A 26,677-nucleotide genomic window follows, 5' to 3' on the forward strand; every position below is an offset into this window, starting at 1 on the left:
GAGTGCAGTGGCACAATCTCAGCTCACTGCAACATCCGCCTCCCAGGTTCAAGCAGTCTCCTGAGTAGCTGGGATTACAGGCATGTACCACCCTGCCCAGCTAATTCTTTGCATTTTTAGTAGAGATGGAGTTTCACCATGTTGGCCAGGCTGGTCTCAAACTCCTGACCTCAAGTGATCTGCCTGCCTCGGCCTCCCAGAGTGCTGGGATTACAGACGTGAGCCACTGCGCCCAGCCTGTTTCTCATTTTTATACCTTTCTTATGTTTCTCTTCTTGTCCTCCTTGCTGAGAGGCTGGTGGAAAGAGTGGCACCGATGGGTCTGGGCTGGGGAAGATATCCAACAAAATTACCCCTTATATCTGAGAGGATGATTTTGGTTAACAGACCCAAACTGAATTAAGGGGGAAAACATCTAGGGGTTCCTATATCTGAACAGTAAGAGATTTCCTGGCTTCCGGGATGGCTGGATCCAGGGGTTCAAATGAAGTAATTAGTATTTTTATGTTATTTCCGACTTTCCATCACTTGGCTCAGCATTCTCCACGCTGATCAGTGTCGCAGACAGGTTGTTCTGTCCTGCCATGGCTGCAGACAGCTACTAGACTGCATCTGGTTGTTGTTGTTGTTTGTTTGTTTGGGACAGATTCTCACCCTGTCTCCCAGGCTGGAGTGCAGTGGCATGATCTTGGCTCACTGCAACCTCAATCTTCTGGGTTCAAGTGATTCCTCTGCCTCAGCCTCCTGAGTAACTGGGACTACAGGTGAGCACTACCACGCCTGACTATTTTTTTTATTTTTTTTTTTATTTTTAGTAGAGACAGGGTTTCACCATGTTGGCCAGGCTGGTCTCGAACTCCTGACCTCAAGTGATCCACCCGCCTTGGCCTCCCAAAGTGCTGGGATTACAGGTGTGAGCCAGCACGCCCGGCCCAGATGGTATCTTTACAGGTAGAAATCTAGCAGAAAAGGGCATGTACCTTTTGCCTGGCCTGGCCTGAATCAAAATCCTGAGGGCTCCTCTGATTGCTCCCACTTAGGTCCTCTGCTAACCCCTGAGCCAATCGCTGTGGCTGGGAATGAGAAGCCCTGATTGGCTTAGGCCATGGTCACATGATTTCACTCTTCTGGTTGGAGGCGGAGCTTCAGCCAAACTTCTAAACTGGAGTGGGGCAAGGGAAGACCTCCCGCAGAAACTAGGGCTGCGGCTACAGGAAGCTCCATGGGATGACAGTGGGGTTTCCTCTCCTCTACCCCCTTATTCTTTGCCACCCGCTTGTTCCCTGTTCCAGCACCTCCACTCCATTTCTAATGTGGCCTGGGTTAGGGAAATAGCCCATGTCAGCCTCACCCATAAATGGGTTTTCCAAGCAACGGTTCCCGATCTAGCCAAGGGCGGAGAGGAATGGGAGAATGGGGTACTCTCTGGGTGTCTTCCCGCAAGATGCTGGCCGTTGGTTCTCCTAGGAAGGCGTTGGTCCTGTATTGACTGTGAGAGGCCCCAGCACCGTTAGTGTGGCCGTTAACACTGTCTGTGTGTAGGAAGCTTCAGAAGAATGACTCCAAGTCAGAAAACGGATGCAGGAAGAAAATATCAGACATGTAACGCTGTTGAAACAGTGCATCGCCTGCCCCAGGTGGGAGCGGTGTGTCCACACCCTGTCACAGTTTCCCAGGGCTGCCACAACACAGTGCCACAGACTGGTGACTTAAACAACAGATACTTACTTTCTCACAGCTCTGGAGGCCAGAAGTCTGGAGTTAAGGTGCGGACAGGGCCACCCCTCTTCCAAGGTCTCTAAGGAACAATCCCAGGCAACGGCTGCTGGCGGACACCTTGTTTCTTCCAGTGTCTGCAACGGGGCATTCCTTCCTTGGTTTGTAGATGCATCACCGCATTCTCTGCCTGCATCTTCACATGGCCGTCCTCCCTGTGCGTCTGCTTCTGTGTTTTAGGGCTTTAGGATCTTGAGTGCCTTATTAAGGAGGAAGAAGGCAGATGGTACGGAGGGTGACCTGGGGCAGGAGCTGCGGGAGAGAAACTGCATGTGTGGTGCGGTCAGATCTGATTAAGGCTGTCATCCTGGAAGCCTCTCCCCACTCTCCGCTTCCAACCCCCTTGTAAACACTCTTCTGGGGCTAACACCTTCCGTCTACCCCACCCTCTGCAGATTCCCATCTGCCAGGCCTGAGGTTTCTACCTGGCCACAGGCTTTCAGTGTGTCCCTGCTATTTGCGGGCACTGGGCTAATTCTCCTACTTGTAGGCTTTCTTATTTAATTCTCCTGGTAAACCTGCTGCTCTCTCCTGGTATGACACGCTCTGCCTACTTCTCTGACCTTGTACTGCCAACCTGCTTTCTCTTTCTAGAACAGGCCACAATTATTCCTCCCTCCAGGCCCTCACGCAGTGTAAGGGAGAGGTTAAGTGAGGCTTTTCTGGACCGAGATGGTTGCTTTCAAATCCAGCTCTGACTCCTGTTCACTGTGAGACCTTGGACCAGTTATTTGATTTCTCTGTTCTTTGGTTTCCTCACCTGTAAAATGGTTTGTGTGAAGATGAAAGGACTCTACACATATAAACTCTTAGAACAGAAACTAGCATACAGCAGACACTTAATAAATGTTGGTCACCAGGCATGGTGGCTCATGCCTGTAATCCCAGCACTCTGGGAGGCCAAGGTGGGTGGATCACCTGAGGTCAGGAGTTCGAGACCAGCCCGACCAACATGGCAAAACCCCGTCTCTCCTAAATACAAAATATTAGCCAGGCATGGTGGTGGATACCCGTCGTCCTAACTACTTGGGAGGCTGAGCCAGGAGAATCTCTTGAACCCGGGAGGCGGAGGTTGCAGTGAGCCAAGATTGCGCCGTTGCATTCCAGCCTGGGCAATAAGAGCAAAACTCTGTCTCAAAATAAATAAATAAATAAATAAATAAATAAATAAATAAATATGTTGGTGCCTCTTAATTGAATCTTTTCCTGGAACCCTCTTCCCCCATATCTCCGGCCTAAACGTCACCTCACGAGAGAGGTCTCTGCACCCTTCTCAGTCATGTTTTCTTATTTTATTTTTATTGTAGCATTTATTGCTCACAATTATATTTTCTTTTTACTTGTTATCCTCTATTCGCACTCTCTAAATGAAATCCTGTGTCTCCCACTCATTGCTGTGTCTCCATGCCTAGAAACACCGAGCACGCAGGAGGGGCACAGAAAGTACTGGTTGAAAGAAAGAATCCTTGTTTCATAGATGAGGAAAATGAATCCTAGAGCAGGGCAGACGCAAGCACAATACAGATGCAAGCCTGTGTTCCTCACCACAACATTTGCATCCTACAAGGAAGCATGTCCTGTTGTCAGAAAGTATGCCTTTCTCGGGTCCCTGCTGCCCTGACCCTCCATCCTGCCTGTCTCCTTGGCCCACGTGGGGCGGGCAACCAGCCATCCCCCCCTTCCGCCTCCCCACGCCGGGCCAGGCAGCCCATGAGCGCTGCCAACCCCCCGCATGGACAGCAGTCCCGAGCTGAGAATGACGGGAGATGTGTCCAGGTCTTGGCAGCGTTGTGCATTGTCAGCTGGATAAAGTGTGATTTATCACAGAACAAATTTCTACCTGGCCATTTGAATTCTGTTTGGCCATCTTTTCACCGGGCAAGATGTAAAAGGGAGGGGAAGAGCATAGACATAGTCTCAGAAATATTGCTTAGCCCTGACTTTTCTCTGCCTTTTTCTTCTTCCTTCTCTTTCAGTGATGTCAAAGAAGTAGCTATCATGCACTTTTAGTAATGAGAGAACTGCTGAAATTGCACCAGAGACCTCCTTAAAATGTAAAACTTCAGCTCTGGCCGCTGCAGGGGAAGGGCACATTGCACAGGAGATGCCAGATCAGCCAGAAGTGCCCTGGGGTGAGAACTGGCGCAGGCGACGAGAGGAAAGGGATTCCCAACTAGTGTCCCAAAGTCAGGTCCTGGTGAATGTCCTGAAACGGTGGCCCCTCCAGGACAAGACTCTCTGACAGGGGCCTTCCCACATCCTGGGAAGCCTCCTAAATCCAGGATCAGGGCTCTGCCAATCCCTGCTTTCTTCTCAACTTTACCAGTGTCCTCTGCCTAAACAGGAGAGAAAATAGAATAACATGAAAAGGTGAATGAGAGGTAAGGAAGAGAGGGGAAGCCATGTAAAAGCCCTTGAAAGTTACAGTCAGGATTGTCCACATCCCATCTCTTAGCAGAATGAATCTGTCAGCAAGACTGTGTAACAGACAACTCTAGTGTTTAGTTGTTCAAGATGATTGCAATTTATTCTTGCTTCTGGGTTTGGAGGAAGTAGCTATTAATGGTCAAGTTCCAAAGACTAGCAGGAGTACACGTTTCCTAAGTCCAAGCTTGGACTGGTCCAAGCATGGCTGTCACTTCTGCTCATATTTTCCTGGCCAAAGCCCCAACATCAATGGGGAGAGAAAATAGAGCCTGTCCGTGATGGAGGAGAAGGCAGGCTTCCCTGAGTGCAGGGCCAGCTCAGAATCATGGCTGAGAGCAGATCTCTAGGGTTGGCTGGCTGTGTTTAAATCCTGACTTATGAATACCAGCTGTGTGATCGTGGGCAAGGTACATCACCTGTCCACGTCTTGGTTTTCTCATTTGCACTGTGGATACGATAAATATAACAGTGCCCTCCTGTGTTTATAGCGTGGACTCAGAGAGATGACCCATGTGAGCCTCTTAGAATGGTGCCTGGATAACTGTGGCCAGTCAATGAATGTTTGCTGTTGTTATAAAGTAAGCAATCACTGATAAAAGTTCATCTCTTCCTGTGTGTGTGCATGCGTGTATGTGTGCATGCATGTGTGCGTGTGTGTGCATGTGTGCGTGTGTGTGAGATAGGTGGGGAGTGTTGAGGGCACTGGGTGAGCAGGTACCCCTGAGTGTCCCCTGAGCATAGGGAGTGTTCAGTGACCCAGATACCTGAGCACCTTTCCCTGCCAAGGCCACACGTGGTGGTTACCTTGGCAACATTCTGCCCCATTGATGCTGAGACCAGCTCTGGCCATTTAATGCTCCATAGATTGGGGAGGCAAAGGAGGGAGAATTTCTTAAGCCCTTTAGTTGGAGACCAAGCTGGGAAACATAGAAAGACCCCATCTCTAAAACAAAAATGTTTTTTAATTAGCTGGGCATGGTGGTGCATGCCTGTAGTCCCGGCTACTTGGAAGGCTGAGAAAAGAGGATTGCTTGAGCCCAGGAGTTTGAAGTTGTAGTGAGCTATGATTGCACTAATGCACTCCAGCCTGGACAGCAGAGCAAGACCCCGTCTCTGTTGAAAAAGACAACAACACTGTGTAGGCCAAATGTGATGGGAGGCCACCAGTTTGCAAGCTCTGATTCATTCATTCATTCTTCAGCACGTATTTATTATTTATTGAGTATCCACTGTGTGCCAGGTGTTAGGCCCTAGGGATACAACAGTAAACAAAACATTCAAAAATCTCTGCCATCCTAGAGTTTAGGTTCTCATGAGGGAGGACACATAATAACCAAAGCGAGCAGGTAAAATCTGCAGTGCAGCAGATGGCAGTAAGCAATCTAGAGACAGGAAGCAAGGAAGAGGGAAGGGAAGTTCGGGGGAGTTGCCATTTAACATGGAAATGTCAGGCTGGACATGGTAACTCACGCCTGTAATCCCAGCACTTTGGGAGGCCAAGGTGGGTGGATTACTTGAGATCAAGGGTTCGAGACCAGCCTGGCCAACATGGTGAAACCTCATCTCTGCTTTAAAAAGTACAAAAATTAGCCGGGCATGGTAGTGCATGCCTATAGTCCCAGCTACCCGGGAGGCTGAGGCAGGAGAATCACTTAAACCCGAGAAGCGGAGGTTGCAGTAAGCCGAGATGGTGCCATTGCACTCCAACCTGGGTGACAGAGCGAGACTCTGTTTCACACACAAAAAAAGGAAATGGCAGAGAAAGAATCTTTGAGAAGTTGACATTTGAGCAAGGCAGGGATTCTTAGCCTCAGTGCTATTGACATCTGGGGTGGGTTAATTCTTTGTTGTGGGGGACTGGCCTAGACACTGTAAGACGTTGAGCAGCATCCTACCCTCCATCCCCTAGATACCGGCTGCAAATCTATCCTCCCATTTGTTACAACCAAGATGCCCAGAGATGCTCGAATGTCCCCTGGGGGACACAATTGCTCGGGTTGAGATCCACTGTGTTAAAGAGCTGAAGGACAGGAAGAACAAATCAGGCAAACAAGTAGGGGAGGAGCCTTCAGGCAAAGAGAACAGCATGTGCAAAGGCCCTGGGGCAGGTGTGCACCTGGCATGTTCAGGAACCAGCAGGGAGGCCAGTGGCTGGGTGGAGTGAACAGTGGGAAAACCACAGAAGATGCACAGGGAAGATAACCAGGCACATCAGAGAGGAACTTGTACATCATTTAAGGATTTTTCCAGAGCTGAAAAGGAGATAGTATTTAAACATTTTCCAACAATAGCCCTAGATTCAGAGGCAACTGTTGAGAAGAGGCCCCTGGGTTGCAAGGACTCTGTTTCCAAACAAGCTCACAGTCTGAGGTTCCAGGAAGACATGAATTTGGAGGATGCAGACCAACTCACTGCCTACCTCTAAGCCCTGGCATGCTTTCCCCGCTCACACTGTTTTCCCTTAACCCTACCTGCCCCTTCGATCAGCAGTCCTCACGTTCCAGGTTTGTGTGGACCATCTGTTCCCTGCCTAGACTTGGAAAGAGACAGCCTTTCCGAGTGGCCCCTGGGGGATGGGATGAGGAAATGCAGGCAGAGCCACTTGAGGAGAGGTTCCGGACTGCCACTGGCCCCTTGCCACGGGCATGCCACAGTTGCTGGACAGTGGCCTCTCTCAGCACCTGCCTTTCCCCTGCCCACCTGCCCACAGGAATGCAAATGACTCGAACAGTCACATGGCAGGAAGGACGACCTCAGCCAAGGCCGTAATCCTAGTATCAGCAACATGGCTGACACCGTCCAGTCAAATCTTGAACCGACTCTTGCTGGCAGTTCTCACTTTACCTCTCCATCTTGGATGAGCCGCAACCATGGCAAGCCTCGGTTTTCTCATCTACAAAATAGGATCATAACTGCTGTCCGTAGCTCTAGAAAAACTAAGTATGAAAACAATAGGCAAAGAAGGCAAAAATGAAATTTTAAAAAAGCAAAACAAAAAGAAAACAGGATGGACAAATAGATGGCACAAATAATATGGTAGAAATAAATCCAAGTAAAACATCCATTGTAACTCACATGAATGTGCTAAAAGTTCCAGCAAAAGAAAGATGAATTATAGAGAAAACATTCTAAAAAAAATCATTATAAGTGTTTATTTTTACAAATCATCTAAAACATCCATGATACAGAAGGCTCCAGAAAGGCTAAAAGTAAAAGAGAGAAAAAGACAAATCAAGCAAATAATAACCAGAAGAAACCTGGTGGCCTAGGAAGATAGGCAAAATTGATTTTATGGTAAAAAATAAAGCCTTATAAATTGTTTTTTTAAAAATGGGTTTCTTTTCTGTTTTCATGTTTTTACTGGAGTTTAGTGGTACGATCTCAGCTCACTGTAACCTCTGCCTCCCAGGTTCAAGGGATTCTCCTGCCTCAGCCTCCTGAGTAGCTGGGATTACAGGTGTGCACAACCACGCCTGGCTAGTTTTTTTGTATTTTTAGTAGAAACAGGGTTTCACTATGTTGGCCAGGCTGGTCTCAAACTCCTGATCTCAAGTAATCCGCCCGCCTCAGCCTCCCAAAGGGTTGGGATTACAGGCATGGGCCACCGTGCCCGGCCTTCTTTTCTGTTTTCTTTTTCAATTTTTTATTTTATTGTAAATTGACAGATTATAATTGTATATATTTATGCGGTACTAAGTGATATGATGTATAAATAAATGTGTTCTTAATACAATGATTAAGTCAAGCTAAGTAGCATATTCATCATCTCAAATACTTTACATTTCATGGTGAGAACATTCAAAATTTTCTCTCAGCAGTTTTGAAATGTACAATATGCCATTATTAACTATATTTATCATATCATGCAATAAAACACTTGAGCTCAAAGAAAAACAAAGAAAATGACATGAAAGCGCCTTGCAGATGTGAAGCAGGGATTGTTACGGTGTACGAGCATTTCATTCGTATTAACGGAGCAGGTCCACAAACTTGGGTGTACAAGAAACGTACATTTGATTTTCCTGGGTCTGAACTTCATTCAGGCACAACCTCAGTGCCCTGAGATGCACAAGAACCATACTCGGAGTTTGGTTTTTGAACACGATTAGTTTGAGATGCTAATTAGAGACCCAAGTGGAGATGTGGAAGAAGCAGGTGGGTATCCAGAGACAGGAGTTGAGGAACTGTCAGCACAGAGATGCACTTTCAAGCATCATAACTAAACGATTACCGTCATGAGCAGGATGTAGAGGGTGCAAGGAGCGGATCTCAAAGTGATGTCCGGAGCAGCAGCAACAGCATCCACAGCCACTGGTTACAAATGCCCGTGTGGGTCCCCACCCCAGACCTGCCGAATCTGAGATGGACACTCGGCAGTCTGTGCCAACAGGCCCTCCCTGAGGCTTGCTCAAGTCTGAGAACCAGCTTGGCTAGAGGGCGATTCAGGCCAGGCTCCCATGGGACATCCATGACTGACCAGCAGATGCCTCTGCTTTCCCCTGGGAAAGTGACCCCCAGGCTCTTCCTAGGAGGCAGGTGCCGTCTCAGGAAGGTGCCAAAGCCTGAGCGATAACAGAATATGGCAACTGACCATATGCGGCTCCACCAAGCCCCACGTGACCCCGCCGCCCCTGGGTCCTCACAGGCAGACACTGATTTCTGGGCCGTGGCTACCATGCATTCTGCCCGCACAGCTGAAACGTCGGAGTGAGTGGAGTCCAGTGGGCAGCTTTCTCAACCGGCCGCTCCTCCACAATGAAAGAGGAAAAGCAGTCTGAGAAACAAAGCCGAGGGACTAAAAAGACTCCCGTGGGATTTTGGTTCCTTTCTGCAGATGAGCAGGCTCATTTTTTCATACGGTGGTTCTCACTGCTAGCCACTTAGGAGATGATTAATGCATCCTGAGATGTCCCCAGACGTTTATGACACCTTCAGGAATAGCAGTGACGATGGCTCTATCATGCACGGCAACTTCATACCCTTGGCATTGCTCTTAATTATTTATATATTCGGGAGCGGCCAGGTTTCCTCCCACCAGAGCTCAGAAAGGTAATAAATGAGAAAAGTCAATGGTCTGTAAATTACAACATTGATTAAAGAAGTGATTACTGATATAACTCTTGCTCGGCTGTTATGCTAATGCCTTCCCAGATCCAGGACAGTGTTTACCCGCTAATGACAAGCCTGGGATGGCAACTAAAATTGTCTTCCTTCTTTAATCAGCATGTAAACATTTTTAAACCACTCTTGACCATGAATGAGAAGATCCATCCATGTGTTCCCCTCCCAACTGCTCCCTGCCACTGTCCCCAGCAGATGGAGGAAATTCTCTCAGCCCAGCCCTCACCAGCTGCCTCTCCAAACAGAAGTGCAAGTTGAAGATGAAAATTGAGCCTAGAGTAGCCATCCATGGTTCCCGGAAGCTGGGGAAAGAGAGGGTGATCAGATTACAGGAGTTCTTCACTCAGCACTAAACGTTATTTGGCCGAGGCCACAGACCTCCAGAAGGGGACTCTGTTCTTTCCAACCTACATGATCTAGACAGCAGACAGATAAGCAAATCAGTAATTATAGCTTAGTATGCTAAGTGCTATGTGAGGGGTTTCTGAGTGACTTCATTAACTCTGAAATGTTCCACTAAACTGTAAGTGTGTGCATTTCTCTAGCAAGAATTAGCTTTATGCATATTCTCAAAAGAGTGAATGACCCAAGAAAGGTTAGAAAACACTGCCTGAGCGCTTTCTAGAAACTTTTGAATTAACTTCTTGTGTTTTTGTGGCTTTTGGCTCCATCTCATTTCAGTCTCTCACTGCATCTTCCATCAACCCCAAGATCCTTGATGACTCCCCTGAAGCAGGCATCCCCATGAAGGGAAGGCCCTCCTCATCCATCCCTCTGTCCATCTGTCTGTGCAGCAGTGTGTGCTTCCATCCATCAGTTTATCTATCCATCTGTCCAGCTATCTACCCATTTATCCACCAACAATTCACCTGTCCGTCTATCCATCTATCCATCCATCCATGCATCCACCCATCTGTCTGTCCATCGATGTATCCATCTGTCCATCTGTTCACCTATCAGTCTATCAACCTATTCGCCCATTTATCCACCAGCCATTCACTTGTCCACCCATCCATTCATATGTCTGTCCATCAGTGTGTGCATCCACCCATCAGTTCATCTGTCTATCCATCTGTCCGGCTATCTACCCATGTGTCCACCACTCATTCACCTGTCCATCCATCCATTCATGTGTCTGTCCATCAGTGTGTGCATGCATCCATCAGCTTATCTGTCTATCCATCTATCCAGCTATCTACCCATTCATCCACTACCCATTCACCTGTCTGTCCATCCATCTGTCCATTAGTGTGTGCAACCATCTATCAGTTCATCTGTCTCTCCATCTACCCACCTATTCACCCATTTATCCAGCACCCATTCACCTGTCCATCCATCCATCCATTCATTCCTCCATCTGTCCATCTGTCTATGCATCAGTGTGTGCATTCGTCCATCTGTTCATCTGTCTGTCCCTCTATCCATCCATCCATTCATCCATGCAATATCCATTTCACTGAGCTCCTGCTTCATAAGCAGCTGGTGTAAGGAACCCAGAGGTGAAAAATAAACAAGAAGTACTTTTGCCTTCAAATATTTCTTAGTTTAAGAGGTGATATGGACACCTGGGACCAATTTAAATCACATCTGATAAGCTTGGCTATTCAACAGGGGTCATATTGTTTCTCGATAACCCAACTTGGTTTCTATTTTCAGTTTTCAATTCATCAGGGTGGCAGAAACAGAATGCCAGTCTAATTTCCAGGGGACTTAACTATTGCCAAGGCCTCGGGGAAGGGCACATCTTGTCTTATCGTCTTCTGTTCGCAGTTCCTAGGGGACATTTTTTACCGGTCACAGTCTGCACAGGTTACCTCCCCAATGGCCCTCATTGTTGTCCACGTTGCCCCTTCCTGCCTGCTTGAGAACACAGACATCATTCTGCTGTTTCCTTGCTACACTGGGAATGCCCAGTGGGCTGCTTGATACAGTCATATTTGGATGAATAATCTTGGAACACAAAAGCCAAATACTTGCAAACTTTATTTTTTTTTAGTCTGTGTGTTTATTTTTCTTTCTGCTCTGTCTCATCCCTTTCCTGAGACAGCAATCTGCCAGAAAGGGGAAAAGGAAAGGGAGGCACATAGGGAAAGGGAACACAGGTTGGTAATCCCTAATGTGATCGGCCATTCACATAATGAACACTTATTATATAAACAATCCCACGGGGTCATAGAAGACTTGTCCCAGGGACCCCTGAGCTGGGGTAGGTCCGGCAAATAGGGACGGGAAGGTGCTTCCAGGCGCAGGGACTGGCCTTACCAAAGCCTGGAGACCATGAAGAACCTACATCAGGCCTGCATGTGCATGCAGGGGAGAGACCTCAGAATTAGTGAGAACCACGCTGGGGAGGAAGGCTCTACAGGCCCTTTGCATCCTTGGAGGGTGGATGAGGTGGGTTGTGGGTGCAGCTCACTTTCTGAAAAGTCACACCTGCCCGGGGTACGAAAACCTCTGGTGCTCACATCAAATCACTCAGCTAACCCAGATTCCAGCTACAGCTGCAGTTCTGTGCAAGTTCAAGTTCACTGTTTGATTGCAGTCTCACCTCAATCTGCTTTCTGTTTTCTGTCCCAGGCAGAGAAGCCCTCAGCCAGCAGGAATCAGAGATGGTAGCTAAAAATATTCCCACCTCTTACTCCTCAGGTGGACAATTCCAGATGCTTTTCATGAAGCGTCTGAAAACTGAGCCCGTGGTCCCTGTAGCAGCCTCAGACATGCACCTTCCTGTTGGGTTTTCTTCTTTCTCTGTCTTCCTCGTCTGCTCCTTCACCCCTGCTCCCTGGGGTCAGCTCCCAATTAAACTGAGTGCACCAAATCCTAGTCTCAGGCTCTGCATTAGGAGAAACCTGAATTAAGCATTTGTGCTTTGCAAGATAATAGGAAAAACAAAAAAAGGATGGTCTCCAAGGTCCCGTGAACTTCTCCTCCATCCTTTCTCCCTCTGTCTTTGCAGGTGTCTGACCGCTGCGACTACATCTTTGTCAATGGCAAAGAGATCAAAGGAAAGATGGATGCGGTGGTGAACTTCACATACCAGTACCTGAGCGCCCCCCTGCATGTCACCGTGTGGGTGCCCCGGCTGCCCCTGCAGATCGAGGTCTCTGACACGGAGCTCAGCCAGATAAAGGGCTGGAGGGTCCCCATTGTGACCAGTAAGAGGTGAGCCTCGGATGGGGAGATGCCTTAGAGCCATAATAACAACTCTATTTACTGACCTTAACGCTAAAGGACCCAATGCTTTGGAGATGCTGGTATCATCTCAGCAATTGAATCTCCCCAAGGCTCCCAGATAACCCAGCCAGGCCCAAAAGCTGCTAAACAGCAAGTTCGTGTCAAACCCAGGTTGTCTGTACTCTACACCGGGGCTTATATGAGACTGTCTCTTGAAAGTGGCTCTTCCAAAATGACACGATGGAGTGAAGCGTCTTGATTAGCATCTTGGTTACCAGGCAATTTGAAGTTTGGTTTGTTTTCTCCAAAAAAAAGTCAGAGTCCTTCTCTGTGCTTTATGCATATCTGTAAGCTTGAAATGTTCCGTGCAGATCAAATTATTGGATAAAATTTAATTGCATTTCTAATGGACGCTGGGCTCACTATTTTCTAAAAACCTCTGATTTGTTATCTGAGTTTCCGGACTGTCTGTCTGTCACATGTGAGAGTATGGGGCCTTGTTTTCTCAGCCCTGTGACTCCCGGATCAGCAGACATTAGCTAAGTGAAGGTGTTGCTGAGTTCGTAGCTTCCTGCCTGGAATGCTCCACCCCAGACCACCGGGACTCTTTTCCTGACAGTCCCCCAGGCACCAGGGCCTTTCTCGTAAGGGAGAGCATCTCAAGAAGAGTGAGTAGGACAGTGAGATGCGGAATCGATCTCTACGAGGAGAAACTGAAGCATTTGGCCTGATGGGGGAGGACAGCCGTGAATCCACCCAGTCCTTCAGATTAGTTTGTGGTCATGAGTGGCCAAGACAAGACAGGAATGAGTTTGTTCCACATTCCTGAGGGGGAAGAATTGAGACTCCCTGGGCTCCAATCCAATCTCTGCCACTAACTAGCTTTGTGAGCATGGGCAAGCTACCTAACCTCTCTGTTTCTTAGTTCCCTCATCTGGTCATGAGTATAATTATGAGTTTGCCTCACAGTGTTATGAGGTTAAAAAGAGTTCATACATGTGGAAGCATAAAGTGGGACCTGCCACATCTCAAATGTGTAAGACAGCTCTGTCCAATAGGACTTTCTACAGTGGTGGAATGTTCTAGAACCCCTCTGTCCAACATGTTGGTCACTAGCACAAGTAGCTATGGAGTGCCTGGGCTGTAGCCAGTGTGACGGGGAAGTTCAATTTTTTATTTAATTTTTATTTATTTAAATTAACATTTAGGGTTCAGTGTGGTAGTTCATAATTGTAATCCCAGCACTTTGGGAGGCCAAGGTGGGAGAATCACTTGAGGCCATGAGTTCAAGACCAGCCTGGGCAACATAGCAAGACCCCATCTCTACAGAATTTTTTTAAAAATTAGCCAAGCATGATGGCGCATGCCTTTAGTCCCAGCTACTCAGGAGGCTGAAGCAGGAGGATCACTTAAGCCCAGGAGTTCAAGGCTGCATTGAACTAGGATGGACCACTGCACTTTACCCTGGAACACAGAGCAAGACCCTGTCTCTAAAAATGTAATAATAATTCATTAATTAATAAAAATTAAAATAGCCACATGTGGCCAATGCCTACTTATGAGACAGTGCAGGCTTAGTACATATTAGCCCTTGTCTTTTATTTCTCAATAAATGTATTTGAGAAAGAGATGCCCATCGCTTAGTGTGGCCTGGAGATAGGCTTGGTGCCCCTTGCGTGGTCCTGGGGCTCATGTCTTCAACGTGATCTCCTTGAGGTTGAGGCGGGTGCCTGCCTGTCTCAAGAACATCTTAGACGCCTCTGCCTGGATCTGAGAGCTCTTTGTCCCTTCCCACAAGGCCCACTCGGGAGAGCGAGGATGAGGATGAGGAGGAGCGGCGAGGCCGGGGCTGCGCGCTGCAGTACCAGCACGCCACCGTGCGGGTCCTCACCCAGTTTGTGTCCGAGGGCGCCGGCCCATGGGGCCAGCCGAGCTACCTGCTTAGTCCCGACTGGCAGTTCGACATCACTCACCTGGTGGCAGACTTCATGAAGCTGGAGGAACCTCATGTGGCCACCCTCCAGGACAGCCGGGTCCTGGTCGGGCGAGAGGTTGGGATGACGACCATCCAGGTAGGGAGCTGGGAGTCTCTGTGTCCCCAGCACTGGGCATGTGTGCAGTATTGAGGGAGACTCAGTGAGTGGGCAGGTCATTGTGGCCAATTCCTCAACCCCATGATGGCTCCAGATTGTATCGTGGGGACGCAGGAAGATGAGCCCAGGCCAGATCTTGAGTCCAGCCTCCTTCCAAACAGAATGGAGAAGGTGGCAGCTGCACCCTCTTAGCTCGCCATGTGACCTCATTCTCAATGGCTGCCTCCACCACTCCCATCACCTCCCAGCACCCTCATCCTACCTCTGATTCTCCTTCTGAACACACACTGTTCTACCTTATTCCCCTATGCCTTCTTAGAAATAGCCGTCGTCTTCTCCATGCACCGCTTCTACCAGTGGCTCAGGGGAAAGCGTGGATTCTTCCTCTCATTTCTTCCTTCTTCCAGTCATTCTGTCTTGCTGCTATTTACTTATTCAACAAACTCTCTCTGAAATCCTGCTCCTTCCTTTTCCACTGGAGGAAGTGTATAGAATGGTAAAATTTCAGGACAGATGATGGGGCCTGGACAGCCTTTTCCTCAATCCCTCAAGTCCCACCTACTGAATCCACCTTTCTGGAATGTCATTCGGGATCCTTACACTACATGTGGAAATGGTTAACACATTCCTATCATTTCCCCTGGACATCTCAAGCCCAACATTTGGCTTACAAGATGAGGCAGAAAGCAATGTTTTGGCAGAGGATACATTGTGGTGGTGGTGGGAGGAGTGAGCTCTTTATAATCCACTTTTATAAATTTATAATTCAACTCTTCATGAGTATGTTCAACAGGATCACCATGTACAGTTAACCAGGTTGTGCACTGTACAAGCGTACTTCATCTAAATAGGAGGAGTCATTCCCTTTTAAAGACAGAATGGATTTTAATATCTATTCCGATTTTTCAACAGGGAGAATTAAGGTGTCTTGGGGAAAGGGTAACTTTGATTCTCACGAAGGCATGGGATGGGCCAGCGAATAGAGTGAAGTAGATATGTAACTCCTTTGCCCTGTATTCAGGACCTCGGGCCTGTTGGGATGGAAGAAATATTGCTGGGGAAGGGGCTAACATCTGGAAACAGGTGTGATGGATTTTCCTTGTGTCCTGCCAATCCCACAGGTGTTGTCTCCACTGTCTGACTCCATCCTGGCAGAGAAGACAATAACCGTGCTAGATGACAAAGTGTCGGTGACAGACTTGGCCATCCAGCTCGTGGCTGGGCTGTCTGTCACCCTTTACCCCAACGCAGAAAACAGCAAGGCCATAACAGCTGTGGTCACAGCTGAGGAGCTGCTGCGGACCCCCAAACAGGTAGGGGGCCAAATGCCAGAGGTTCAGAGGGAGCAGGGTCAGTCACTGTGCCTGCTTCAGCAAAGGGGCAGGGTGGAGTGAGAAAATGGGGGTAGGTTAACAGAACCACATTCCACATTGGAAGCCATGTCATTGCAGACAAAGTGCTCGCTCATCTTACACACATAGCTTTTGGCAACACAGACCATTTACCAGCCTCCTCACCAGGTCTCCTGGCTGCTGTTCTTACCCTGCACTCCCCTCTCTTCTCAAGAGCAAAGTAAGCCTTTAAAACCATAAACCACATCATGCCTTTTACTGGCTTAAAATGCTCCAATGACTTCCCATTGCACTTAGAAAGATACCATATGCCTTTGACAGCCCACATGACCCCGCAAGACATAGTTCCTGGCTATATCTCTGACTTTATCCTCTGCAGCCCTTGGTCTCTTTCATCCTATTTCAGGCACACACTCCCCTTGCACTTCTTTAGGGGTTTTGCAATTGCTGTTGCTTTTGCCTGGGATACACCACCCTCACCACTGAGCATGGCTCATTCTCATTTTCCTACCCAGTTATGACACCCTCTTCTCATAAATGCCTTCGCTCATAGCAAATGGGTCTGAGTCAGCCCCATTTCCTACTACATAAAGCATGTTTCTCCTCCATGGGATATAGGCTTCTACAAGACAAGCCTCCTGTTCATCACTGTATCCCTGGTGACCATCACAGGGCCAGCACATAGTAGGTGCTCAATAAATGTTGGTTGAGTGACTGAATGACTCTCAGAGCTGGGCTGGAAGACAGGAAATGAGAGAGCAGGGAGAATGACCCACGTAAAACCGCCAGGATGGGTTCGTCTGACCTTAACAACCTGCATGTGGGTATTTGCCTTGTCTGCAGGACTTTCTGCTTCTGATGTCATCATTGGGACAATACTTATGAGAAGAGTACAGAGTTAGGAGCCAGAAGGCCCAGATGGTATCACAGCTGTGTCCCTTACCTCCTATGTAACCTCAGGCAAGATGCCTCACCCGAGTCTCAATTCTTAATGAGAAAGTAACAACACCTGTGAAGAGTCCGTTTGCAAATTAAATTAGGCTTAACGACGTTGAGTGCTAAAAACAGTGGCTGGCACATGCCAGCCAGTGTTAGCTCTTTTCCTGGGAACGGCTGCTGTTGTTACAATCACAATTTTAGTGAAAGCACACAGGGCCTTGGATGCTCCATCAGAGCAGACAGTCCTGACTCGGAACACTCTGCTTCAAACCCAGTTTCCTCTGGTGACTTGCAGCAAGAGGCAGGCGGTCTGGGGAGGAAGCTCAGATTAAATCCACACCCTACTGTGGACCGAGCAATGCTGGAGCAGCTGTCATGTGGCTGGGACAGGCGACAGGGCCCACGGGTTAGCAGTAGGGGTTGGGATCCCTTGACATGCACCAGCAGGAACAGGATAGTGCTACAAAGCAGAGGCATGATGATGAGAACAGAGGGCGGCGGTGGTCAAGGGTGCAGGCATGATGACAAAGTCTAGGGGCTTGCGTTCTTCTAGGGGGGGATTGGAAAGTTGCAGCCATAGTGCAGGATTTCAGTGCAGTTCAAGGACTGCAAGCTCAAATGCCTACAGGGGCTGGGCTGGTGTTGTAAGCGAGCAGTGCAGGCTGTGCAAAATCCATGTGGCTGCCTTGTCCAGTAGTGGGGTCTGTGATGAGCTACAGTGAAGATGCTCGGTGCTCAGAGACATGCCCGTTATCTGCTGCTATGTAACAGCCGCCACACACTTAGCAGCTGAACACAACACGCACTTATCAGCTCACAGTGCAGTGGGTGGACTCGGCTGGGTTCATGCTCAGAGTATCAGAAGGCTGAAATCACAGTGTTGGTTGCCTAAGTCCTTAGGCTCTAAGGAAGAATCTTCTTCCAGAATTATTTGTGTGGTGGCAGAATCCAGATCTTTGCAGTTGTAGGACTGAGGTTGCCAATTCTTGGCAGCTTATTTGCCGGAATCCTCTCTTAGTTCCTCAAGTCCACCTGCATTCTTTCTCACTCCCCACCCGACCCTCACTCCCCACCCTGCCCTCACTCCCCACCCGACCCTCACTCCCCACCCTGCCCTCACTGCTTCAACACTAGCAACAATGCATGGAGTCTTTCTCATGCTTCCAGTCTCTCCACCTGCCCCTTCTGGCACCAGCTAGAGAAATCGCTCAGCTTTTAAGGACTCATGTGATTTCACTGGACTCACCCAGATAATCCAGGAAGGCCACTCTATCAACTGTGCCGTGTAACAGTGTAACGTAATCATGACAGCGGTCACTCATCCCACACACATGTTCTGGGAATTGGGGCAGAACATCTTTGGTGGGCCATTCTAGGAATTCTGCCTAATGAGGAGAGAGTTGCTACCTGATTTTGCCCCAGAGTGTCAGCAGGAGGGACCTGGGGTGCATGCAGGTCCTCATCCAGTCCACAGCACTGGCTTCTTCAAGTCTTCTCTTTGGGGGCAGATGGGGCAGGAAATCAGTGTGGTGTTTTCTGGTTTACAAAGAGCAGAGTAATACTTTCACATTTGGGATTAAGAAGAAAAAAGATCAGAGGAAAGTGGGAGAGAGAAAGCTGGAAGCATGAAGCTATTTGCTGAGAATGGATAATGAATTAGGGTGGACGATTGGCATTGCAACTCCCTTGTCATGGGGCATGGCCAGCCGCTCCCCATCTCCTGTTGCCCATCTGTCTTCATCAGCGGACAGTAATTGGCGTCCCCTAGCACTGACTCAGGGGGATTTGTGGACGTAGTTCACCTGATTTGCAGACACGACTTTTGAAAGGATAGAGCTCTAAATCATTTCTGGGCCTGTGTTATTTTAAGTCATTCAGAAGTTCTCATCTTTGGGGAAATGTGTTGGCTTCTCCTGATGCAACACCACATTCCAGCCTCTCTGTAATGAGCGAATGGAAGAAGTTAGTCTCAATCATGCAGCAGGGCTGATGGAGATCGATCTTGGCAAACCAACAGTATTCTGAGGCTTTAATTCCGATTGTCTGCTGTTCGGGGGCTTGTTTTATGTTAACTTCTTTCCCCATCTAGTTTGTGAAGAAAAATTAAGTCAAGATGAAACGTCAGCCACAATGAACTTGCACACTGTTCAGTCTTTTATCTCAGCCCTTAGAGTGTAGACGGCTGGCACCTTGTTCGTGGTATTTTCAACTTTGAAATAGAAAATCTGAAAGGTTTTAACACCTACAAATAGAGGGTAGTAGCCTGCATGTTCCCCTGTGCCTTGTTTGCTCTAAAGAAAGTAGGATAGAAAAATGAAAGGAGAAATCACTTGGTATTTGTGCATGAGGTTGAGGCATTAGAAGGACTTGTCAGAATGTGTGATTCATCAGCTGATATGGACAGAGGAGACAAGGGTGAGCGCCAGCATCCCTGAGCCATCTCTTCTGTCTTAGTTTTGGTCTTCTCAGAAGCCGAGCCTGAGACAAGCATTCAGGTGCAAGTAGTTTATTCAGGTGGTAAAGACGACACCAGTAGAGAAGTCGGGGGTGATGGAAGGAAGAAAAATGCAACGAGTAGATTGTGTTACCAACTCAGCCACCACCAAGGGCAGTCGGAGCTCCTGTCTGCTGGGTGACTGTACGCCAGTCTAGACAGGCCAGAAGAGTTACTGCACTTGAGGGGCAAGGGATCTGGGATAAATATAACAACTTCCGTGAGTCCTTCATGGGGGCTGCCCACAGTGGGTATTCACTCCTTGGCACATCTTGCTGTAGGCACAACCACTTGGATTCCAGAAGCCAGAGAGTGACCTTGGGCAAAAAAATAAGTTTAAAAAAAAAAAAGCAAAGTTGAACATTGAAAGTTGAGCTACGAGGAGCTGACTGGGCAGCCACCCAAAGACAGCTCCACACCCTCCTAAAACTTCCTGCACAGGTTCACCCGTCAGAGCCAGCTGGTGTTGGCCTGGGCTTATGATCACAAGCGATACGACCCAACCCAGCTCAGCCTGCCTTCACACACAGCAGAATGCATCAGGGCGTGTCCAGGCATTTGGATCTTCAGCTACAGCTAGATGCAGGTGCTCGAACGATGTCATGAGAATTCTTTTTTTAATCACTAGCATTCTTCCTCCGTCCTGCGGGATGTAGAGTTATCATTGCTGTGAACACTGGCTGCTCCCAAGCTACTCCAATGTTTCCTTCTGGAATTCCTACCAAACAAGCATCGGCCATTCTCATTCTCTCCTTTATTTCTTTTCACCTGCCCATTCACAGTTTTATTTCTCGATATGCCTGTGGTTCTGTCTGGGGTGACGTAGGGGGCTTTGTCTCCCACTGCAGTAATTCTCTCCTCGAACGTCTCATCTGCTGTTCGAACTACCCATTGAGTCACTCATTTCAGTGACTGTATTTTTCATTTCTATTAATTCTACATGTCCCTTTGCACCCCTTCCTTCCTGCTCTGTTTTCATTCGCTTTTTTTTTTTTTTTTTTTTTGACAGAGTCTCACTCTGTAACCCAGGCTAGAGTGCAGTGGTGCAATCTTGGCTCACTGCAACCTCCACCAACTGGGTTCAAGCAATTATTCTGCCTCAGCCGCCAAGTAGCTGGGACTACAGGCACCTGCCACCACATCGGGCTAATTTTCGTATTTTTTGTAGGGATGGGGTTTCCCATGTTGGCCAGGCTGGTATTGAATTCCTGACCGCAGGTGATCTGCCTGCCTCACCTCCTAAAGTGTTGGGATTACAGGTGTGAGCCACTGCACCCAGACCCCATTTGCTTTTATTGGGATGATTTCAACTCCTTTTAATGTCTCTTTAATTTTTTAATTAAATTTTTAAATTTCTTTTTACTTTTATTTCATAGACTATTTTTGTTCATTTGTTTTATGTTATGTTTTATTTCATAGACTATTGTTTTTTGTTGGTTTCCTTTGTGTTACAGCCTTTGGAGTCTTCTGTGATCTCACATATCAGTCTGCTCACCTTCCTGTGTAAATGTTTAATGCACCCTTCTCATAGTGCAGCCTTCCCACCTACAGATTATAACCTTTCTTTCTTTGTATCATGAGCACCTCTTCAGCCCTGGTTGCTCAGCTTTGTTTTGTTCTGAAGGAGGTTGTATTTGCATTTGCACAGGTCCAACTTCAAGTGACTTTCTTTTCTCCCCATTCCCATACCACAGAGGTAGTTATCACATCCAAGTGTGGGCTTTTGATGTTGAGTGGCAACATCTCCATCCCGTGCTCAGAGCACACACAAGCTTTGCTGCGTATCTCTGGCTCAGCAGGTAGGATTTTCCCATAACCCGCCCGTGGAGAGGGTGCTGCTGCCTCCCTGGGCTGCAATGACAGTGTCCGGGACGGATGGGGACAAAGGTCCAGGAAAGTCATGAGGTCAGACCTGGTTTGCTGTGAAAAAGGCAGGGAGGAAAGGAGGCAGCTACGTGACCTTTTCAGCAGAGAGCGAGTCACTGTGGTCTTTGTGGGCTGATAAAATGGGCTCTGGCAGTGGCTGTTCCAGGGGGTCCTTAGCACAGTGGCCAAGAGCTCAGCTCTGAAGCCACACCAGTTCCAGCCCTGCTCCTGCCTCTTCCTGACGATATGACTGGACATATTTCTTTTTTTATTTTTTTAACTTTTATTTTCAGTTCAGGGGTACTTGTGCAGGTTTCTCATATAGCTACACTTGTGTCATGGGGGCTAGTTGTACAGATTATTTCATGACCCAGGTATTAAGCCTAGAACCCATTAGTTATTATTCTTGATCCTCTCCCTGGTCCCACCCTCCACCCTCCAATAGGCCCAGTGTGTGCTGTTCCCTTCTATCTGTCCATGCGTTCTCATCATTTAGCTCTCACTTGTAAGTGAGAACATGCAATGTTTGGTTTTCTGTTTCTGTGTCAGTTTGCTGAGGATAATGGCCTCTAGCTCCATCTGTGTCCCTGCAAAGATGGGATCTTGTTCTTTTTATGGCTGCATAGTATTCCACGGTATATGTGTACCACATTTTCTTTATCTCGTTTATCACTAATGGGCTGGAGAGTTTTTCCTAGATGAATGGAGGAGGCTGAAATATGCAATTCTAATCACAAAGTAGAGAGCCTGTATCCACTGGGTACTTGCTGTGGATCAGGTGCCATTTAGGTTGACTTTGTGTCTTTGCTATTGTGATCTATGTCTTTGCTATTGTGAATAGTGCTGCAATTAACATATGTGTGCGTGTGAGCACAGTTCTTAACCTCTCTTTGGGCAGGAAGCATAGCCCATCCTACTTTGTGAAAGAGGAGAAAATGCATTCTGTAATAACTGCAAACAACACCTGACCCACAGCAAGTGCCCAGTGGATATGGGCTGTCTTCTTGTGATTAGGATTGCACTTTTCACCCTCCTCTATTCACACAGGAAAAACTATTCCCCAGCTACACCCAGGCTCTGTCCTAGGTGCTGAAGATTGAGCCGCCACTAAGCATCTCTGTCCTCAGGGAGTTCCCGCTCTTGGAAGCAGAATAGAAGTACCCGTGGCTAAGTCAAGAACAAAGCCTTCTGTGGGGTTATGTTTGCTGTGGGCACACAAAGGGGAGAGGATGTCATTATTGCCCTGGGGAGGAGGCGAGAGAGCAGGAAGCCTTGTGCTCACGAGAATCTACCAGTCCCATGGGCATGGGTATGAGTGGCATTTCTAGGCCACTAGCTTTCCACTTTTTTTGGAATATTATTCAGCCATAAAAAAGAATGAAATATTGCCATTTGCAGCAACGTGGATGAGCCTGGAAGACATTATTTTGAGTAAAAGAAGCCAGGCACATAAAGTCAAATGTTTTCGACCAGTCCCCACAATGGGAAATAATTTTTACATAGCTGTTGGGCCACTGACAGAAGTATAGTGAGTGTGCGAAATAAACTCAACGCCTTCACACTGGCCCTTAGCTTCCTCTTTCCCTCTGATGGGAATCTCCACAAAAGCTACCCGTGCAGAACAAAGGCAGCACAATTGAACTGGGCCCACCAGCCAATGCCATGCGCTGCACCCCACACATCACTGCTGCCCAGCTACAGCCAAGCAAAGCATCTGCAGTGGCACAACAGGGTCAACCTTAAAGGGCAAAATGCTCTTGTTCACTTGTTTCTCAGGCAAAGCTTAATTCACTGGGGGCAGTGCAGGGAGAAGAGGGGAGGTTCCTTTCTAATGTCATTGGTTCTGACAGTGTTACCCGCCCATCAGCCTTTGTCATCAGGCTGGATACAGACAACAGCTGTATCCATTCATCATACTCAGGCCACTAATCACAGAATGTATGACAAAATGACCAGGGCCTGCCCTGGAAGCCAGTCATTGTCTGTGAAGATGCACCGGCTAACTGATTCAAGCAATAACTGTGTGGATAAAGCCACCTGGAGCCTCATCTCAGTCAGGGAATTTTGTTTTGCCGTTTGTTTGTTCCTGGTAAGGATTATGAGGGCGCTATTAGTCATGCCCCAATTTGTTCTCATTTAAATTAAGGTGATGTATCTGCCCCTGATAGAAAACCTGTATGATTTCTCCCCAGATGCATGAGCTGCTGGGTCTGGAATGGAGGTCCTGCTCCCTGTTTCACTGGGTGTCCTCCTAGGAGGGGGTTTCTAAGGGAAGAGGCATCCCCCAGGTGGTCTCCTAACTGCCTGTGTCCCTGCAGGAGGCTGTATTCAGCACATGGCTGCAGTTCAGCGATGGCTCGGTGACGCCCCTGGACATCTACGACACCAAGGACTTCTCCCTGACAGCCACCTCCCAGGACGAGGCCGTCGTGTCCGTCCCCCAGGCCCGCTCTCCCAGGTGGCCCGTTGTGGTGGCCGAAGGGGAAGGCCAGGGCCCACTGGTCCGAGTGGACATGATGATCGCCGAGGCCTGCCAGAAATCCAAACGCAAGAGCGTCCTGGCCGTGGGCCTGGGCAACGTCAGGGTCAAGTTCGGACAGAACAATGCTGACTCCAGCCCTGGCAGGGACTATGAGGAAGATGAGATCAAGAACCACGCCAGTGACCGCCGGCAGAAGGGTCAGCACCACGAGCGCACAGGCCACAATGGGCACTTCTATGGCAGCTCTCCCGTGGAGCGTGAGGAAGGGGCTCTCCGGAGAGCCACTACCACGGCCAGGTCCCTGCTGGACAACAAGGTGGTGAAGAACAGCCGTGCAGACGGAGGCAGGCTGGCAGGAGAGGGGCAGCTACAGAACATCCCCATCGACTTCACCAACTTCCCAGCCCATGTGGACCTCCCCAAGGCCGGGAGTGGGCTGGAGGAAAACGACCTGGTGCAGACCCCGCGGGGCCTGAGTGACCTGGAGATAGGGATGTACGCCCTCCTGGGGGTGTTCTGCCTGGCCATCCTCGTCTTCCTGATCAACTGCGCCACCTTTGCCCTGAAGTACAGGCACAAGCAAGTGCCCCTGGAAGGTCAGGCCTCCATGACCCATTCTCACGACTGGGTGTGGCTCGGCAACGAGGCCGAGTTCCGGGAGAGCATGGGGGACGCGCCGCCGCCCCAGGACGAGCACACCACCATCATAGACCGCGGACCGGGGGCCTGCGAGGAGAGCAACCACCTCCTGCTCAATGGCGGCTCCCACAAGCAGGTGCAGAGCCAGATTCACAGGTCAGCCGACCCCGGGGGGCGGCAGGGCAGAGAACAGAAGCAGGACACCCTGCACTCGCCCACCTCCAAGAGGAAGAAGGTGAAATTCACCACCTTTACCACCATCCCCCCGGACGACAGCTGCCCCACGGTGAACTCCATCGTCGGTAGCAACGATGAGGACATCAAATGGGTGTGCCAAGACATGGCTGTGGGCGCCCCCAAGGAACGTAGAAACTATCTGGAGAAACTCAAAGATAAGGCTTAGGCCCCTCTAGCCAAAGGGCCCTGCCCGGATGCCTTCCTTGTACTGGAAACTGGCCCCAAGTGGGGCAGAAGGCGTTGTCAGTGGGGTTAAGAAGGGACGGTCCTGGGGTCCATGCTAGACCAGTTGGAAAGTTTTGAAGTCAGGAAAAGACATTTTTGTATCAAGGGATTTTTAGCAGTCAATGATGGTGGATTTTCAGAGGTCAGGGGAATAAAGTCTGGGGCATGGGGAGCACAGACCAGGTTATTGAACTGCACAGGCAAAATTAGGAAGGTTATTTTATGAGTCAAAACATACTACAGACAAGCTACCAAAAATTATTTGTTAAAAAATTCAAAAAGACAAAAAGAGAAATAATCATCTGTTTATATTTCTAATAAAGAAGCAAAATATAAAAATAGGGCCTGCTAAGAGACATTTTCCATTTTAATTCACTATTCACTTTTCCGAGGACAGCCTTCAACTGTCACCACACAGCTGGGGAGGAGACATTTCCTAACAGGGGATACCTCTTGGGATAGAACTAAGGGTTTTAAATCTTTACTTGATCATCTTTTCTTTTCTTTTCCACTTTTTCCTTTTTTTCTTTTCTTTCTGTGTCCTAGACTTCCATTGCATTTACATTTAATGTTTATTTCTGAGAATCAAGGAGTATATTTTTCCTAAATGAAACATAAATTACATTCCTATTCATTAGATGGGTTCCTAGAAACAATGTCAATTAATCCATTGTTTAAGTAGTAACTTGAATGTTTTTCTGTATCCCTTCAGCTTTGTTGGTAGTGGCTGGTTTTGTACAATTGGAGGGAGCTCTCAAAGCCTTCTGGGGGAGGGGAGGAACTGTCCTTCATCCATCACCACTGCCACAGGGCAAAGCCAGCAGGTGTGGTCTTGTGAGGGGCTCTACGGAGGGGATGCGGCAGGAGAACAGAGCCCTGCCTGGACCACCTGCCCCCTCGGGACTCCACCCCTGTCATCGTGTTGGTGTTCCTGTATAGGAGACATTTGGGTTAAATAAAAAAAGGAGGCCACTCCCAGGCGTAATCAGAGCCAACCTGGTGGGCTGGGTCTATCACAAGACATCACTGATGCTGAACATGAACAAAGACAAAAACTGTGTGGGGGGTTTTTAAGTTGTTTTTCTTACTTTGTTGGGTGGGGTCTACCAGCATAAACTCTAAAGATAAAATCTATGTTAGATTGTCAATCAACTGTGTTTTTGAACAGCATAATTGTGTAGCAGCACATTGCAAAAAACGCATTCATCCAAAGCGACACGTATGTGGCAACGAAGACCACGCCAGTGAAATAAGCCCCTTCGTGATCACCCGACTCCAGTTCTCCGTGTGCACCACTGGCTGCGGCTGCGGGAGGAAGACGCCTGGCAGTCCTCATGCTCTCCGCAGGGGGGCGCTCACAAAGATTCCAGGGGTGTTTCTTGTGTTTATTTTTTTAATTACTAAACTCAGTAGCTAAGAAAGGGTCCTTGAAGCCTCCTAACCTGGGTTGGACCTTTGAAAAATATATTTGTAGCACATATTATAGATGGAAAGAAGAAGATATTTATTTATACCTGTGATGCCAATTGTCATTAAAAGGCTTTTCATGGCTTGACAAGTCAGTGTCTTGTGGGGTGTGTTTTATTTCACTTAATTGCTATTTCCCACCCCAAAATATACAACCCCAGAAGAATTAAACTCTTAGGCTAGAGGGAAACCAATGTATTTGCCAAATCTTTTTCGGAAAAAAAAACTTTTTCCCTCTTGGTTTCTTGACTGATCCACAGTGATTCCTAATAAGAAGGACTTTCATTCACAGACCCACTGTCATCCACACCAGTACCCAAAATCAATGAGCAGGAGGGTGTTTATTCATAGACCCACCGTCATCCACACCTGTGCTCAAAGGCAG

The 26,677-nt window shown here is 48.2% G+C and overlaps 1 protein-coding gene across 1 annotated transcript in view; it reads left to right on the forward strand.

The window, feature by feature from the left end:
* Positions 1-26,387, forward strand: part of TMEM132C (transmembrane protein 132C) — a 289,873-nt gene extending 263,486 nt beyond the window's left edge. The window contains exons 5-8 of the mRNA XM_011988885.1: positions 12,281-12,486; positions 14,297-14,570; positions 15,713-15,904; positions 23,561-26,387. Coding sequence (XP_011844275.1) covers positions 12,281-12,486; positions 14,297-14,570; positions 15,713-15,904; positions 23,561-24,766 — 1,878 coding nt within the window. The 3' untranslated portion in view covers positions 24,767-26,387. The remainder of the gene's footprint in view (positions 1-12,280; positions 12,487-14,296; positions 14,571-15,712; positions 15,905-23,560) is intronic.
* Positions 26,388-26,677: the final 290 nt, after the last annotated feature.

The sequence above is a fragment of the Mandrillus leucophaeus genome, unplaced genomic scaffold (assembly GCF_000951045.1).
Source record: "Mandrillus leucophaeus isolate KB7577 unplaced genomic scaffold, Mleu.le_1.0 Scaffold34, whole genome shotgun sequence".
NCBI lineage: Eukaryota > Metazoa > Chordata > Mammalia > Primates > Cercopithecidae > Mandrillus > Mandrillus leucophaeus.